Source organism: Xenopus tropicalis, chromosome 3 (genome assembly GCF_000004195.4).
Source record: "Xenopus tropicalis strain Nigerian chromosome 3, UCB_Xtro_10.0, whole genome shotgun sequence".
Classification (NCBI taxonomy): domain Eukaryota; kingdom Metazoa; phylum Chordata; class Amphibia; order Anura; family Pipidae; genus Xenopus; species Xenopus tropicalis.
In genome coordinates, this window is record NC_030679.2 from 75,914,304 (window position 1) to 75,933,131 (window position 18,828).

The following is an 18,828-nucleotide window of genomic DNA, read 5'->3' on the forward strand; positions in this document are numbered from 1 at the left end:
AGATACTATTCCTACATGATCTGAATGAAAGAAGTGTGGAAGTTGTAGTATTGATAAATCATTGTGGTAGTGAGGGCAATTTCAAAAGGGTCGTTTATAAAGACAGGTTGATCAGTGAAAGCAAATACCTAATTGGTTGACATAAGCAACTGCCCAGGTGCAAATTGGTCTTTAGAAATGACCCACGTATTTACAGGGATTACGCTAAAGGTTTGGTTAAAAATGTGTATTTTAATTATTTTCATTATTATTTTCAATAATTCAACAATTAAGGGGCATTTACTACTTCTCAATTTTTTCAGGCCAGGTTTTTTTTTTTTAAAAAAAAGTATTTTGTTGTGATTTATTATACAACAAAACCACAACAATTCCGAATGCAGAAATATGCCATCTAAAATCGTCAAGATCATGTAGAAGTCAATGGTAAGATCTTTCTTTGCTTTGTGGTTTTAGAGGTTTTCCATTGGCTTTTGTATGACACAACGAAAATTTGTTTTTGTGCAACAAATTAAGTAGCGTTTTTCTGGGTTTTTTAAATTCAGATTATTTGATGCATGACATTCATTTGTGGAAATAAGTTTAGTTGTGGTTTAAAAAAAAAAAATACAAAACCACGAAAATCCAAATGTTAATAAATCCCCCCCTAAATTTACCATCTCCATGTTTAAACATATAAACTATTGAAACCTTAGAAATATGAAACAATATAATTAAAATAAATATATAATTAGCTTAAACAATTATATTCAAACAAGTGAGTGTGTTTTTATTTAAATACTTATTAATTTAGTATTTAGATATTATGTGGGGGGTGGGGGAAGAAACTATATATTGCAGTATACAGATTTCTAATATTTCGTATTTGGCCTCTGGGTAATAGCTGAAAAACATCTTCATTTTTTTTTTTTAAACTTTCAAACAAGCTTAAACGTCCTTGCTATTTGTTTCTATGACAAAGTGCCTGAGGGGAAACACTTTCTTTTTTACTGGTAGGTTGCACAGCTATGTTTTTACTTGCCCTGTGTTTTTCGGACAGCAAACTTCAGAATTCAGGTAAGTGTTTCCATATATAACTATCTATGTGTATATTGTATACAGTGAAAAATTAATTAATTACACTCAGTAAGTGTAATTATTCTCACTTCGTGCAGTTACACAGAAAGTGATGCCATAGTTAATGTAAGACCTGATTATCATTAGCAAATTAAAAAGACACAAATGACTGCGTGAAAAAAAGCAGTTTTGAAAAGCAAGTTGTTATAACAATAATGCTTTTAACTAGTCTTCAGATACAGAGTCAAGATCTCTAATAATACATATATTGTCACGTGGCTTTCAGTTAGATCAAGTGCATGCGCTTTTGAATTAAGCTGTTTTGTTTTGCCAGGTTGCCTATTCTTTTAGAAAGAAAACTTCTGCTAAGAGATTTCACATTGTAATCAATTTGTGACCAAACACATGAGGATTAAACAAAAAACTGTTGTTTTCTTTACATGAAGTTCAAAAACAATAAGATTTGCAATGTCCTTGACTGAATTATAAGGATATGAAATACAAACCGACTCAAATAGGTTCTGTAAACAAAAAACAAGGGCTACTTTTATTATTTGTTGATTAGTTTTATTTAATAGAGATTGATGTTATCTCAAAACTCTTTAAAAAAAAAAATTACAGTAACAATGGGTATTTGTTAGACCTGAAGGCAGAAAAAAGATTTTCTTTTCTTATTAGATTTTAACTTGAATTGATAATAGCCAATTCTGTCCAGTTTGGAGTCCATTAATATTCAAATGTATTCTAAAGCTTTTTGATATTTGAGTTTACCAAAGCCACACAAATATGAGTAATTACATTCACAATTATATTTAGTTAAATGACAAACATAATATGTACAATGTTCAACAGCAACTCAGTTCACCCATGATTTAAGGGTAAAGAAACATAATCCATAGCTTCATGAAAACAATGTAATACAGGCTTTACATTCTATAACTTTTATAGGAAAAATGCCTCCCTTTTTGATGTTTGATATAAGCTTAGTTAGACTTATAAAAGGTGCATAAACACTATCTGAACTTCCAGATGCACATTTTTTTTTACACATGCATGATGCTTCAGACAGAGGAAACTACCCTTTGCATTGTCATTCAACACTCCCTTACCGTTTTCCATTGTAAGCTGATGGATTCTCAAACAATCTGTGTGCCACAAACTACTGAAAGTAGAGGGACTTTATGCCCAGAATCCATAATTTCACAATGGAACTAGGTGAGGAAAGAGTTCAGTTACTTGGAAAGTGGTTCCTACAAGTCATCATTTTCTTCAATTTATAAAAAAAAAAAAAATCACGGTTCAGATAGTGTATATCTACCTTTTTTTACATACGCCCAATTGATAGAGCACATGTCAAAATGGGGAGTTATTTTTCCCTTAAATGCTATCAATGCCTCTTTCTGAAGGTAAATGCAAGTGTTTCCCCCTATTTCTGTCCCTTGCATCTAAACTCTTTCTCACCCTGTTTTCACATTTCCTTTAACTTTCCCCATATATCTACTTTTTTTGCCTTTATGACTCTAGAAGCACCTTCCCCAGTGTTTCACGTATGTGTTATTGTGTGTTAATTAGTGATGAGCAAAACTTCCCCATTTTGCCTTGCAAGAGAATTCACTAATCTGCAGAAAAATTCCTGAAATATCAAAATTTTAACTAAACTTCTTCAAATACATTGGAGTCAACGGTCCTTTTTTGGGTCATATTTTTCACATTCCAAATGCACTGAAGTCAATGTGTTTTTTTTTTCTCATGTTTTTTTCTCACCCCAAATGCATTGAAATGGATAGACAGTTTTTTTTTCTCGTGTTTGTTTCCCCATGCAAGAAACATTAATTTTTCCTCACAAAATGCACAGATTTCCCTTGTGAAACCACAAATTTTGCAGCGAATCCAAGACAGACGAAAAAAATGATATTCATGATATTTCATGATATTTGCGATCTTTAGAAATTATCTTATCCAATCCAAATTTTTCCCATTCGGGATTCGAACTCGTGTTTTAATGAATTGGCCCCTTAGTGTTGAGTCAAAAAAGTAAAAAAATAGATTTTGTCAGTACCTGTTCTGGATTTTTATTTACCTGTGTAGCTCACTTTTGTGACAGTGCTGCTACCTGTTGATACTTTTGGCGCTACAGGAGTCCTGAGCCCCCGTTTACTTGGGTGAACCGATGTTACTTTACTTAATGGCATGCCTCCACCCAGGGTAGGTATAGGTGAAACTATAACTCCCCCCTGGGAACTTGATGCTGTACTGTACTCCTTGGTCAGGGACCTCCTGCACTCCCGGTACCTTGCCCCTTCCCTTTGGGGTAGCTGCTTACCAGGCAGTGAGGATCCTCCTTGTATGAAGAGACCAGGACACTGGTATGATGTCGAACCAGTAGAATGTAGTTTATTACTTGCAGACAGGTAGGTTATACAGGAGCACACTTATATGTCAGGCTACACACACTTCCCTTTGGAGAACCTCTCTCCCTGGGGATACTCGCGGTACTCCCGCCAAGTGATCCTTCTTTGGGGTTCCCTCCGGTACTCATGCCAGAAGACCCTCTCTAGGGTTCTCCCCGGTACTCCCGCCAAGCAGACACCCCTTTGAGACCTCACCTCGGTACTCACGCCCGAGCACCCACTAGATTAGGAATCTCCTAAACTGCACACTATACACCCTGACTCCAGCGATGTAGTGCTGGGGGAACTTAATCCCACTGGCTCCTGTAGGGGCGATGACTGCCCATACTGAACTACCTACCTCTCACTCCTAGAGCAAGCTAGTACCTCCCTACTACTATCTAAATGGTAACCCGTTATAAACCTCTGAACAGAGGGAGGTCCCGGGCTAAAAAACCTGCTGAACCAGGAAACCTTCCCTTTTTATATTCTAATATACCACCCAGTGGCTGTAACCCGAACTGCAGGGATACTCCCTGTTAACTAATTACCACCGAACCACCCTTGGGAGCCTGTGCTAGGGGAACCATCCTAGGGAGCCCAATTTTTGGAGATCCCTACACCTGTATAACCAACAAATCATTTTGCTTATCTCTATACATAACTACACCCATATAATGTATAAATAGCACTTAGATATAAATATGTATCAAGACAAATACACTTCACCAATAACAAAAATACAAATTTCCTAGAATAGAATAAAAACCTCATTTTTGAATTTAATGCAAAAAAGTAGTAAAATGAATGAAAAATCTGATTACAGTGAAACCCCAATTTTACATACCCTGATTTTAGGTTTTCCTGCATTTTTCTGTGGTCCCACTTATATTTAATATATACTACATTTTCCTGGATTTTGCACAATGTTTTCCCCTGAAAAATATAAAATGAGAGTTCTACTGTATATTGCTTTAGAGTAGAGATTCCCAACCTTTTTCACTTGTGAGCCACACTCAGACGTAAAAAGTGTTGGTAAGCCACACAAGCATGAAAAAAATTATTTGGGGATGCCAAAAAAAGGATTCTGATTGGCTATTTGGTAGCCCCATGTGAACTGTTAGCCGACAGGAAGCTCGGCTTGGAGTAAAACTGTGTCTCTGTCCTTCCAAAATGTGGGCACCTACTTTGAGGCCATTGGGAGCAACATTAAAGGAGGTGGTGAGCAACATGTTGTTCATGAGCCACTGGTTGGGGATCACTGTTTTAGTGTTACATTCTTGATCTAGAGTTACTTCTTGATCATTGATACAAAAACAGCGGATCAAATTTAAAAAATCAGCCAGAAACATTTACGGAAGGTTTGGAAATCTTGCCAGGCAAGGTCCACATTGGAGATTTGGTCCTCCTCTGACATGTTTTCATGGGCCCACAGTATGATCTCCTTGGACCAGTCATTAGATCAGCCCAGTCAAGGCCAGCACAATGGGTGGCCAAATTGGGCAAAGATCCACTTGTCTGGCGACCTCACCAAGTAAAGGGATCTCAAGGTGCATGGTCAGTCTAAGACAGGAATAAATTGCCCGCTGCAGTAATGCATAGAAACCCATCAGCAATTACATTTGAATAATGATAGCAAATATGTTATTGTTTACTATATGTTACTGTGCCTATTAATAATAAAAAAATGCTAATCCTTACATTCTATCCATTACATACAAATACAGTGAGGAACAAGTAAGTCAAGTACAGTGCTATTATAAAGGCAGCCATACTCAATGAGACAACATAGTATATTTTTGGGTAACAGCATAGTCAATGGGTTCCCTTGCAGCCATGTAAGTTTTATAACACATATAGTGAAACCACATTCATAACAGTACTGTACTTGGCCCTATATTCCTACATTGTTCAATTTTGTTTATTTTCACATTCAAAGTAATTGTGACATTATACCCTATTATTATTGCTGATAGCAAAATGATGACTGATTAGGACTATGCCCCTAAGTGTATAAGTTATAAAACCCACAATAATGGATAGTAATATCTTGTTAATTATTCAACATTTAATGGTTCTGCCATGTGGAGGTGATGGACACTTTGGATTTATTTGATCAGTTTATTATTTATTATTATAGTCTTGTGACTGGTCTGGGTGGATAAGCTTTACTAAAACGCTAGCTAACCTATCTTCTAGGACTTGTACATTTTTACATTTGTATTAAGTAGTGAAATAAGACAATAATTTTGGCAAGAGAGATCTCCTTTGGGGGGTTAAGAATATCTGGGGAAGCTAAATTTGTTTTTGTTTTGTTTTGTTTTTTTTTACAAAGACTGCATGTAAGGGACCACTTAGTAAAATGTTTATAATACAACATTGCAAACCCAACAGAGCCAGTATTTTTTTGGTGTTTACATCTGTTTGTCACAGCTTTTTTTTATCAAAATAAATTCTGCTTATAGTGCCTGGGACTCTTCATGGATAAGGTAGGGAAGTCACACAGTTTCATTATTGTCTTAATGTAGAAGGGTACGCTGTCAAAGGAGACAGCTTGCATTTCTTTTACTTCGTCTGTGTGCAGAATCTGTGAGTGCCTGCTGTTCTTTAGTGATATTATAAATGGTAGCACCTTGAGGGGATGTGATTGCTTGTATCAGATTTTTTTTTGCCAGACATTTAGCAGGATGGGTGTTCACTTTATTACCCTTTTCATAATAAAGCCTGTCAGTATATTTAAGAGATTTTTTGGCTTTAATAAAACATGTTTTAGTTAAATTCTTTTGGTCAAAAATAGGGGATCATGATTTAATTTATGGGAGGTTTCAAGAGTATTTCTATCTTATTAAAAACAGATTTTTGCTTGTGAATTTGCAAACGATGTTTTATTAACAAATCCCTAATCATTGGTTTGTGTTTAGAAGGATTGGTTTATCTTTTATTCTTCTCTTAGTTTCACATAAAAAAAGCAGAAAGCATAATATTGTGATCAGACATAAGATGGCCATACATGGGCTGATAAAAGCTGCCAAAGAACAAGCTTATAGGCCTATGTATGGGGCCATCAGAAAGGCCTACCTGACTGATATCTAGCTGAAAATCAGGCAGGTTAAAAACTTCTGTTGATGCATTCTCTCCCCGACGACCTACTTCCCATCAATCTGACACCACAGCTGTATTTCACTGTATTTCAAGAGTCCACATTTTTTGACAAAGTCAGATTGTTTGTCATTTGGGCCATATATATCTTCTACAGTTGTGGTTGGGCTCAATAAGGTGCCTATAAGTAGTAGTACACATCTTTCCAGGGATCCAGAACCCTAAAAGAGGCAATGTTTAAGAAGTATTCCTAATCTTTTGTGTTTATTTTCTGTCTATATTTTTACACCAATTCGGCTCTTGATTTCTGTGGGTTTATATTAGAATTATATGCCACAGCTGTAAGTAGTACATGGCAGACCATGCATTTATTGACTGTTGTATATAAACCTTGCAATTTGTAGTCAGAGTCAGACTGGCTGACGGGATGCCAGAAAAAAAGAACAGTGACTCATACTGGCTCCTGTGGAACTGTGGGTGTTCTTTTACCCCTGATCCAATACCACTATATGTGGAAGGACTCCCTGGAGCTATGGGGGAGCTATGGTCATTAGAAAAATTATTCTATAACTAAAGAAAGCTGTAACCCCATCTGTAGTGGATATTATTCTGATGCAGAAGTTAAGTAAAAGGTTTAATTTCTCTGTGCTGGAGTGATCTCTGGTAATTAGGATATTTTGTGTCCCTCCAGATTTTGTAGTAATGCGTCTATGCCATTACAACTCTCAGCCATTCATCCAGACATAGTTTAGGCTCTGGGGAGCTCTGTTCATTCTGCAGACGTGTCAGACTGAAACTCAGGAAACAGCTCCATAAGAAGAGTTATCAAAAAGTGTTATAGTCTCAGGGATGCCTCTAAACTGAATATAATTCATGTGGGACCAATTTTCAGCATACTCCTGAGAGTAGTTGATACGTTTAAATTGTGAATAGATAGGTGTTATATTATTATCTACCCTGTGGATGTACTCCTAATGTCACCCAAGCATTGCTCTAACTCTCCGATTCTAGTTTCCAAAGAGGTTTCTGCAGCTAGCTCCTTAGTTATGCTTTTACCATGCTTTCTATGTCCTGAAATTGTACTTGAAGATGTAGTTTACCTTTTGGTTCATCATCTGCGTAATTCCCTTGCTGGGAACCATCTTGGTCTCTCTGGCCTTGCTGGAAAGGTTGACAGATGTCTGTGGTGGTGGATTTTTTGTTTTTGTTTTGAAGGCATGGTAGGTGCTTGTGACTAGTTATCAGTTATAGTGATGAGCAAATCTGTCCCATTTCGCCATAAAATTCGCAAAACGACAAGAAAATTTGCAAAACGGCAAAAAATTTGCAAAACACATTTGTTGCACTTTTTTTTGTCGCCCCCGTCTTTTTTGTTGCCCACGCTTTTTTACACAGCCGTGCCTGGTTTTTGGCGCAACCGTGCCCGATTTGGAAATGCATCCATTGCATTTTATTTCAATGCAATGACTGGAGTCTCCAAAAGACATCCTGTGGGGTAAAAGTCAATTTAAGAACAACTTTTTATATTTGCTTTGATTATATTATTCCAGTCCTTATAATCAGGTGGCAGCCACTGGTAACTTTGGGGGAGTTTCCGCCTGAGGTGAATTTCTCAACTTGCCTCATGACAGCAGCGCTATTGCTTATGATTCTTCTTCTTGGTATTATCTTTTTTGTAGTTTTGAAGTCTTCAGCTTGTAAACATCAAAGTGTATAGGGAACACCACAATCACACCTTGTCAGGTCTATTGACAGGTGTGCAGTGCTTAAAATGCAGGGTGTTTTTGAGCAATACCCACCTGTCATTAGACAGAACAAGGCGAGATATCTGATTTCTATTGAGTTTGAAAGAAATGTGTAGCATTTTCTCCCCCTCCCTCAGAACAATAAATCACTGGGGTGACAAACTACTAAATATCTTTCTTTGCACTCTTACCATGGGCTCTTAGTGGTCCTGAAAGATTGTCTGAAGTCAAATAATTAATTTACAAGTATGGAATCTATGATCTAAATGATGGGCCAAAAGAGATTTTACGGTTAGGGGCGGGGTGGTAAGAAATTAAGGGAAAATCAAAATAGAAACAGGCAGGTACTCCGGATTTTTTCAAAGAGTGGAAAAAGGCAGCCAAAAAAAGAAGTTTACATTAAAAAAGTATAAATTTTATTTGATCCATATGTAAAAACAAGAAGCCTTACGCGTTTCGTACCATGAGGTACTTAATCATAGGTAAGAAATTAAACCAGGGGGTCAGAGATCACTTGCCCCACCCCCCAAGGTCCTGATGGTGATAATCTGGAATAAAATGTGTGTTTTTATGGTTTATAGGGTTTTCCTATAATTTGGAGCACCCTGCCTTAAAGGGCATCTGTAATCTTTTCAAATTAAACATGAAACCAAAATTCTTGTTTTTGATTAAATATTCATACCTGTTATAAGCATATTTAAACATCTCAGTTGCCTACCCCTCTCTATGCCACTGGTATATCAATCACTTTCAATTTCCATTCTGCACTTTCTAGATGTCATTGCACTTTCCCTTCACTATCTATAATTTAGTAGCCTGTGCATGGTCATGTTCTCAATTCTAGCACATATGCAAGATTTTGGGATGATACAAAGCTTGCCTTGATAACGGATTATAAGATTCCTATTTACATATTGCAAATTTGCAAAGTCTCTCTTACTCAGACCTTAGTCATTTAACCCACTACCCTAGACTTGTGTCTTGTGATTTCAGGGATAAAAACTAAAACATTTTAAACAATCTACTATATAACATATTCACCTATATTATGCAGTATTATAAAATGTATTTTATTTCAATGATAAGTCTTTTAGTTTAGAATTCTTGACTCATCTAAGAGATCCATTGTCTAGGTTAGGATGTTTATGAAATAAAAAAAAATAGCCACTAAACTCAAATTATTAATTTTTACAGGTGAAATGTTCTTTTTGCAATTAATCCATTTCATAACAGGTAAGTAAAAACCATGTAAAACATGTTACATACTAGACACCTAATATTTCAGTTGTACCCTCATTTAACTGGAGGAGCTATAATTAAGGGTATGATGTGTACAGTATATTTACATGAATGTTTGTTCTTGAAATTAGGAGCACAGTTTGAATAGTTCTGGTTTTCCATGTGACACCCTGCAGAATTCATGTGACTTATACTTGGTTTTTTTTTTTATTAATTTATTGTCTAAAAAGTTCCATATTTTCCTCAGAGTGAATTCTTCTTTTTTTGCATTATGCAAATGTATAGGGCTTTTGATTAAATGTTATTGCTTCTGTTTTACAAACAGTCTCTGCAGCCTGAGGTTCAGAAAACAGGTTCTGCCATGCATAATATCAGAATGCAAGCAAAACTTTAACTCTTTGTTTTATGATTACAAGTCCAAACCTGCTTTAAAATGTTCTGCCCTGTAGGCAAAGAAAAGCTTTGTGATTCCAGGTGGAAAGTAATTTTCATGCATTTCTACATAATACAACATGCCTTACCAATTGTTTTGAGCAATGCATGCTCAACTAAAGTCCACTTTGAAACTAGTAGCATTTAACATTTTTTTAAGTATTTTTCCAACTTTAAAATAATATAAAATTGGACTTTACTGTGTTGTGTATGGAACATTTTACAAATTTTAGATAATTAACAGGTTTTAAGCCTTTCTACATTATTTCTTGTGGCAAAAATACTGCATTAATGACTTGTCTTTTTTCCTAAAAAGTGCTGAGTCTAGTAAAACTTGAGGAAAACTGTGAAAATAGGTCATGCCATCCTGTAATTGGAGATCTCTTACTGGGACGGAGTAAGCAACTCTCTGCTTCTTCCACATGTGGTCTAGATGGACCTCAGAAATACTGCATTATTAGCTATCTTGAGGTAAGTTCTAATTTAAAGGCTTAGTTCACCTTTAAGTTCACTTTTACTGTTTAAGAGAATGTCTTATTCTTAGTAGCTTTTCGAATGATCCTTGTTGGTTTTTTTTATTATAGTTTTTTTCAATGATTTGTCTTCCTATTCTGCCTGTTTTCAGCTTTTAAACTGGATTATTGGCAGAGCAGCTAAAAACGACTGCTCTGTAAGGGTACAATTATTGTTGTTTGCTATTATACCTCTGCTATTTGGATCAGTGATAACCTTGTGTAGTGTTTGAACCTAAAGATTTTGGCAAGCTTTTGCTGCTGAGTCATTTCAGTTGATATTTTGTTACTAGTTACCAATGAGCAGTGTTACACACCTTAGGGACCATATAATTTCCAAATGCTATCATAGGGAAGGCAGAGTATGGCACACACAGGCAGGGTAGGGAAGGCAGAGTATAGCACACACAGGCAGCATAAGGCAGGCAGAGTATGGCACACACAGGCAGCATAGGGCAGGCAGTACATACAGTGACACAATTCTGGCACTGCTTCTACAGTCTGTCTGTGGTGTGAACAGTTGAACAATGTAGGGGGTTAAAGTCTGAGCCTAAATTGTGAACAATGCAGGGATTAAAAGGTGTGAACAGTACATGTTTAAACAATACAGGGTCTTACAGCGTGAATCTAAGGTGTGAACCATGCAGGGGGCCAGATAGTCTCAGTACTGATACCAGTTAAAGTTTACATAAAGGTAAGCATTCACAACAGTCCGACATGTGGGGGGGCCACAGAGAGGGGGGGGCATGTGCCACCAGTTGGACAGCACTGTACTATACAATTGTTTTACGTCAGACTGGCTACTTGTTTCAGCAAGAATAGGGGTTAACTGCAATCAGGTGCCATCAGATACTATGTATAGGACCACTGAGCAACATCTTAGAACCAGGGGCCAAGTAAATACAAGAGTATCAGCCAATGAGTAATATTGGGGTGCACAGCAGAGTATAAGTTAAATAGCAGCAAGAAAGCTGATTCCGTTCTGTAAACAGGATTGTCACTGGTAAATAATTTTGCATTTGTTATTAAGTTTTGGTCACCTCCTTTAGAGAGCAAGTGTCACAGAGAGACAGGTTTTTTTTTTGAAAATTTTCAACCTCCTAAAAGCAGAATACAGCATAGCCCTTGCAACTATTTCACATTTTGAAGAATTACAAATGCACTTAACAATTGATTGCATGCTAGAAATGATGTAATCTGAGTTTTTATGAAACAGAAACAAAGTTATACTCAATCACCTATATGGTATTTATACAGTACTATGAGATGGAGGACTGTTGCTAGGACAGTACAACTGCATAGCAATGCTGTTCCCATTTTGTTTTGAGATTTCATTTATAAATGTGTTTAATACTCAAAATCATGACATCTGTTGAAAAATTGCTAGCAACCCTGAACCCAAGGCATTTATCTGCTCATTTGATATTTTGTCTTTTCATTCTAGGATGATCAAAAATGTTTTCATTGTGATTCAAGAGGCTCATATGATCCTTATGACAATCCCAGTAGTCATTTAATTGAGAATGTGATAACGACTTTTGAACCTGAATGGAAAAATAAATGGTGGCAATCAGAAAATGGTAAAAATGTTTTAGAACGCTTGCTTATGATTTTAGACCAGAAAAGCCATGCACTCATTTGAACAATTCATTCTGAAAGGATCTGTAATATTATTATTATTTTCATATTTTAGATGTTATAATTATCCGGAAGATTGCCAGGTTATAAGATATATATAATAAATAGGATATTCTAGGTTGCCTGGCCTATTATTTTATGTGACCCTGATGTTGAAGGGTTCTGATACCTTGATATTCCTTCTGGCCTTCTCTCCTTCTATCCCACCCTCTCGACTACTTATGCAAATTTGGCTTTATTTTATATTGTTGAACCATTGATCATAAAGCACTGATCATATTCCACTTAAACCACCTGTTAGGTATATTATTGGTAGGGATTACCTACTATGAATATTGTTATGTATCAGCAAAACCTTATATGTAGAAGTGTGGTTTATTTTAATAATTCGGAACTGGCTTTTCTATGCCATCATTTTATGCATGCATTTTGTATGTAACATCTTCTTGTATATTGCTTTTTAGGTGTTGACCATGTTAGTGTCAGACTGGACTTGGAGACATTATTTCAGTTCAGCCACCTTGTTTTGACATTTAAGGTACTAATATTTTTCGTTATTCATTATTTTTCATTATTCACACAAATCATAATGAGAATTTCCCAAGGCTAATCCAGCGCTAACTAAAAGTGCAGCAAATGCAGAGAAAGTGTAATTATAATACAGCTGTGCCATGGCAGTGCTCAGTATACTGTATTAAAGGAGACATATCCTATAAAAATTATGAATGTACCAGTGAATTATACTCCTCTAGATATAGAAGGATTGTGCTAAAAAAGTTGTGTTTTGGACTGATTTATTGAGAAATTCCCCCCAAAACCCCACTAGCCCTGCCCATCTGTGCCACTTCCTGCTGGCTGAATTCTCTGGATGAGCTGGGGAGCCGGCGGCCCTCCATACCCTGCACTGTAGGATAGGAACCAATCAGCAGCTAGGCTGACCTGATAGGGAACTGACGCCTGTCTGTGCTTGTGTGACTGCTAGGGCTGTGATTGGCTCTCCCCCTCCTACTGTGCTTCTGGCAGGGACTGTTAGGACACGCCCACTCTACATTTCCAACTCGGACAGAGAAGTGATAGGATCTATAGGGAGCTCCAGTAAAGGGGCCATTGTTACAGATAGGATTAATGTTTAGCACAAAGGGAAACCAGCACCGTATATTATTCATAATTGCCTACAAAATTAGGGTTTTCCTATTTATCCAATATGTCTCCTTTAATGTTTTGTGTGCTTCACCATGGAGCTCATTAAGGCAGATCTCCCATAAATAGTGCTGTTCATGGAGCAAACATACTAATTTTTCTTTGAATTTTTGTTAAATAAACCTACTTTACTGAACCTAGGGAGCCCAACATCAGCTATCATTGTGAAAACACATAGCCTTATACAGTCTTATAATTTAATTTTTGAGTGTATACATCAAACATATTAAACCTCATTTACTACAGCTGGACATACACTTTGGCAATATTAGCTCAATTTAGCCACCCACACAGGGCAAAGTTGCACTGGTCCAATCATGGTGGATTTGATCACAATACAGGCCACCCACCATACAAAAGGATTTTTACAGCTGCACAATAGATATTTTCCTTATTGGTTGCTTGAGTAGTATGTCTTTGCAATCCTCAATTTGCCATTGAGGTCCTCATACAATGGTATTTTAAAACAATTTTTGGCCAGATATCAATAGAACAGTGTCTCAAAGACCTCCATACACAGGCTAATAACCTGACAAACTGATCCAGCTGGGCGGAGACAGCAGCTTGTAGTGCTGCACTGACTTCTGTGGCTCAACCCAGAGAAGCAGTGGTCAGTAAATGGCAGGGCACTGGTTTTAGATCAGGAAGTTACTGACAAGTACATTTTAAACAATTATAGTAAATTATATTTTCAGGTAATTTACTAAAATGTGCTACAATAAAATGTCAGGAGGCTTTAATATTCAAATTAAAGTTTCTCAATACAAATATTACGTTTCTTTACTATAAATAATATTGCTGTTTATTTTTCTGACAGACTTTCCGCCCATCTGCCATGTTGGTTGAAAGGTCAAGAGATTTTGGGAAAACATGGAAAGTATTTAAGTATTTTGCCCATAACTGTGATACTGCTTTCCCTGGCATACCGAAAGGCCATGCTGATGAAGTGGGAGATGTAATTTGTGATACAAGGTACTCTGATATAGAGCCATCTACTGAAGGAGAGGTATGAATATGTCTTTCTTTCGCTTTCTTAGCTATATAAAAGTGTGTAGAATATACCATGTAAACAGGCATCCACCAAGTTTAAAGAATGTCCATTTGAAACTGTCCTTGAAAGTGTGTTACAAAGATGAATTGGGAAGTAGCAATTTCTGTGTAGTGCTGGTCCATGCTTGAATGTAATAAAATGTCTCTGGTGGAGTACTCTTGGTTCCAGGTTGAGTCTAGGTTGTACCTTTATAATCTACAGAGAAAGCACATACACACAAATACTGCAATAATGAGAGTCCACAGGAGTAACAAACTCACTTTCACTAATGTAAAGCGCTTGTTGTTTTAAAACAATAAAATGAGCTCCTGTAAACAGGCCTTTGATGCTTACATGTTTTTTAGTCTTCCAATCTTTTTTTTGTTTTAAAAACCTTTAAAACTGTGTATTTATATAATTATTGGTTTTTATACCTATACAATGAAGATGTTGGCTCAGTGGGTATGGTATGAAATTATCAGTGCCTACATGTACCAACTGCAACTGGGAGTAGCCATTTGGCATTTTCTTTTTAAATGCTACTAATAATAGAGAGTTTTTTGCTTTATTTTCTTTTTCTTATGTTTATGCATCTTTTCTATAAATGCTGAGACTTTTGAATGATCCCCACATCCATAATGATAAGCCTGGATTAGCAGACAGTGTGTGTGCATTGAATCCTAAGGGGTTGCTACCCCCTTTATATATTACTCATTCAGTAATCACTGCATGTGCTTTGGATGTTGTGGGAAATGTGTTGAGAGTCTAAGTTCAACAAGCATAATTATTCACATTGGTAAAAGTGGATTTTCTTTTTCTGTCTACACTATTTGTGTGTATGTGCTTCCACTGCAGATTATAAACTTATGCAATATTAACTTGTAGCAAACAGTGAACAAATAGCCTTATTCAAGTGCAGGTTGATCAATAAAATTGTCTTTGGTTATGGGTTATGGATAGTGATGAGTACAATTTTTAATCAGGATTTGCAGAGAAATTCTGCATTTCGTGTTTGCCAAATTTTTCCATGAAACCACACCACAATTTTACAGTGAAAAGATGCCAAACACAATGCATTTTGGTGCAAGAAAACAAGGTTACTGACCTTAAAAATAAATACAGAATTAAAGCATCTATTGAAAAAAATGTTAAAATTGCCCATTCACACCAATGCATAATGCAGCGAAAAAACACCAACTGAGTCAAAAAATGTGCTTTGGAGCGCATGCGCAGTTCGAGGGGGGGGGGGTGCACAATGTGATGGGTCATTGCACCTACCCTGTAATGACAAGCGGAGGGGGCATTGACAAATGGGCGCAGACTAGGGGTAGGCAGCAGTGGCACCCCCCAATCATTGCACCCTAGGCAGTTGCCTCTTCTGCCTACCCCTAGTTCCGGCCCAGATACAGAGATAATCAATTGCCTGTTTAATTGCTTATGTAACATTGTGGGATGCACTTTCACTGTTTTGAAGTGAGGTATGTACAAGTTACTATATTCACCACTGACTGCAAAAGTCAGAAAAAGATGCCCTTGTCATACAGAACCTCTTGATATGAAGTATTTGTATAAATTAATATATTTACACAAAATATAGCATTTTGTGCAACATATTTATCCAATAAACATAATTACTGAAAGCATGATGACAACCTTATATTTCAATACTGATATTAGCAGCTCAGATGTGTCTTTGTCATTCAATAATGTATGAGCTGAAACCAAACTAAATACTGTCAAAATTCATAAGCATCCTGCATCTTTAGGTAACTGATGCAAAATCCTACCAAACAGCATCATTCTGCCCCCTGCATTTTAAGAATTTCAGCTTCCAAACCTCCACACAGCAGAGCTGATAAAGGAATTCATTTTTAGAGTTCTCTTGTTCAAACACCTAATTTTGGAGCACTACATAACAGGGCCATAACGCTTTGCCCAGCCCTATAGCATTTGTTCACCCTTTGGAATAAAGTACAGCTTGTTGTGCCAAGCCTATACTGAATTAGCCCATGATGCCCGTATTATTGGCACTAGAGTACTATTTCAGTATTTAAGATGAGGTTAATTTTGCTTTCATGTTTAACAGACTAGATAGGCTACAATATAGTTTTTTCATACTCATTTTTTGTTTCCATTTCATATAAATTGTGATGCCCCAGCAGTTAGTCTTTATATTATTTTTAAAGTTCATATGTGTAATCGTTTATATGCACACATATTGTTACATTGCCAACTAGTGACTAAAATTATACTGAAAGGTGTGTATTTCCTTGTCTGTATTCCTCTTCCTTATGTGTGATGGCAGTTCCTCCCTCCCTATTCTTTTCTTGTTCCTGCTTTCCATGTGTGAGAAGCTACTCCAAAGATTAAGAAGGAAAACATTATTTTTGACCTCCAACATTTGTCTATCCACCTAAAATAAAGAACTTTTGTGGATTCCAAGTGTCTGATGAGTTATGCTATCCAGCAAAGATTGCCTGCAGAGGTTGTGAACAGCTCCATTCAGGCCAAGCAGAGAGGTCTCAGGGGAAACTCAGCCACTATGAGAGCAATTGGAGTCAGAATAAAATCGATATAATAAATAGATTTTTACTCTGCATGTGTATAACACTTATTGCAATTAGCACAGATAGATATTTTTGGTAAATGACCTGTAGTTCACTTAATTTTGTAGGTGGTTTTAAAAGCATTGGATCCCAGCTTTCTCATTGAAGATCCTTATGACCCATACATCCAAGGTATGAAATCTATGAAATACAGTGTACAATAAGTTGGTATAGGGCAAATGATAGGTAATGCAATGAATGGCAAATAAAATCATTATCTGCCTTCCCTCCAACTAAAAGCTTACCAAAGATAATACCCCTCTTGCCTAGTCAAGCCCCATATATAAGTCTATTAATTTGGGATAAATGGGACCATATGAATATGGAAAACTGTCTTATAGCATTCAGACCATTTTAAAGGTAAAGTGGTGAACTTGTTTCCAGTTTAAGTTGCATTCAAGCCAGTAAAAAAAAAATTGGTACATGAAGCATTCTGTTCTAATGGGACTATTTTACCCACTTTAGGGTTGATTCACTAAAGTGTGATAAGCGTTATCACATGTTTTTTTGGTTTAAAATTGACACACAAAAAAACCACGATTCGCTAAAGTATTATCACATGCATTAAGCCGCATATCGCGTGCGATAAATAGCGCACAACCGAATGCGTTAATTTTACCGCATTGCGTTTATTCTTGCGCAGAAATAATACTAACGCATGATTCACAAACACTTAAAATTAACACCAGATTCAATTTGATGAACAAAGCTTGTCTCCTAATTTAATTCCAGGTTGTCCCATATAGCCTGATGCTATTTGGGTGAGAAAAACTTACATAACCCCTTTTTGGCTATAATAGGTTAGAGCAATGGTCCCCAACCTTTCTTATTCATGAGCCGCAGACATGGATCAGGGAGAAGCATATGCCTGATACCCTTGTCAGTACTGTGGTCCTTACACAAAGGCAGCTGAGCCTGTAAAGGAGAGTACTCCCAGCTCTCTCTCCTGTTTGGAGCCAGGAAGCTGTTCTTACTAACTAACGCTGTTACACACAATATCCTGCACTTACTAGATCCTCATTCACAGGGGCCCTGCTCCCTGACTTTTCCAAAGGTAATGGTCCTTCTGGGGCAAGATGTTTACTGGTTGATACCAAACTCAGTGGAACATCCACCTGGTTCAACAGATGCAGGCCAAAGAGGAAGATCCACCACCTGCCAAACACCATATTAAAGTGGGACATGAAGAGGTCATACCTATGGGCCAATAATGAACAATATGTTTTGTTTGGGGGGGGGGAAACATTAACTATATTAGGAGAAAAGTTTTCTCTCCTCAGATTGAATCTTACCCAAGTTTTTACGTATGAGCCATAAAATAATGTTTTCTCATGGACTGAATCTGACCCAATTTGTGTTACTAATAAGCTCATGCCCTAAGAAAAAGCAGTTCCAATGAGGAAACTTAGTAAAAGCTTTTTGGGCCCGCCCACATGCTTAATGTGAAAAGATATATTTTAGGAAAGCTATTTAAAATTTGTATGTTGCACAGCAAAGGCCAGACATTCAAGATAAAAGTGTCAAAAAGTGTCAAAAAAACAATTTGGTATCGTACAAATTACAGCTCAGTAAACATGTAATCATGTATGATGATCAGACATTTCTTTCATAATTTGAAATATACCTGGCCTAATTAAATACAAAGCCATCAGGAAAAGCATTCAGAAATCCCCAATACACAATATTTTTTTTAGTAAATGATAATTTTAAGGGAAACTCAATGTGATAACAAATCTGTAAAAATAATATTGGAAAAATAAATCTATTTTACAAATAGTCTTAATTATATTATCCTAAATATTTTAAATACAGGTATGGTACCCATTATCCGGAATGCTCAGGACCTGGGGTTTTCCGGATAAGGGATCTTTCTGTAATTTGGAT

The 18,828-nt window shown here is 36.6% G+C and overlaps 1 protein-coding gene across 5 annotated transcripts in view; it reads left to right on the forward strand.

Annotated features, from left to right (window-relative positions):
- Positions 1–987: 987 nt before the first annotated feature.
- The window catches only part of lamb4 (laminin subunit beta 4), a 72,923-nt gene continuing 55,082 nt past the window's right edge, over positions 988–18,828 (forward strand). For 2 of the 5 annotated variants that reach the window (XM_031899010.1, XM_031899011.1), the window contains exons 1-7: positions 988–1,053; positions 9,482–9,520; positions 10,275–10,429; positions 11,915–12,050; positions 12,573–12,646; positions 14,126–14,314; positions 17,013–17,076. In XM_031899010.1, the coding sequence (XP_031754870.1) occupies positions 1,005–1,053; positions 9,482–9,520; positions 10,275–10,429; positions 11,915–12,050; positions 12,573–12,646; positions 14,126–14,314; positions 17,013–17,076 (706 nt within the window). In that variant the 5' untranslated portion in view covers positions 988–1,004. Of the gene's footprint in view, positions 1,054–5,908; positions 5,933–9,481; positions 9,521–10,274; positions 10,430–11,914; positions 12,051–12,572; positions 12,647–14,125; positions 14,315–17,012; positions 17,077–18,828 lie in introns of those variants that run through there. The other 3 variants (XM_031899007.1, XM_031899009.1, XM_031899008.1) reach the window with 2 other exon arrangements.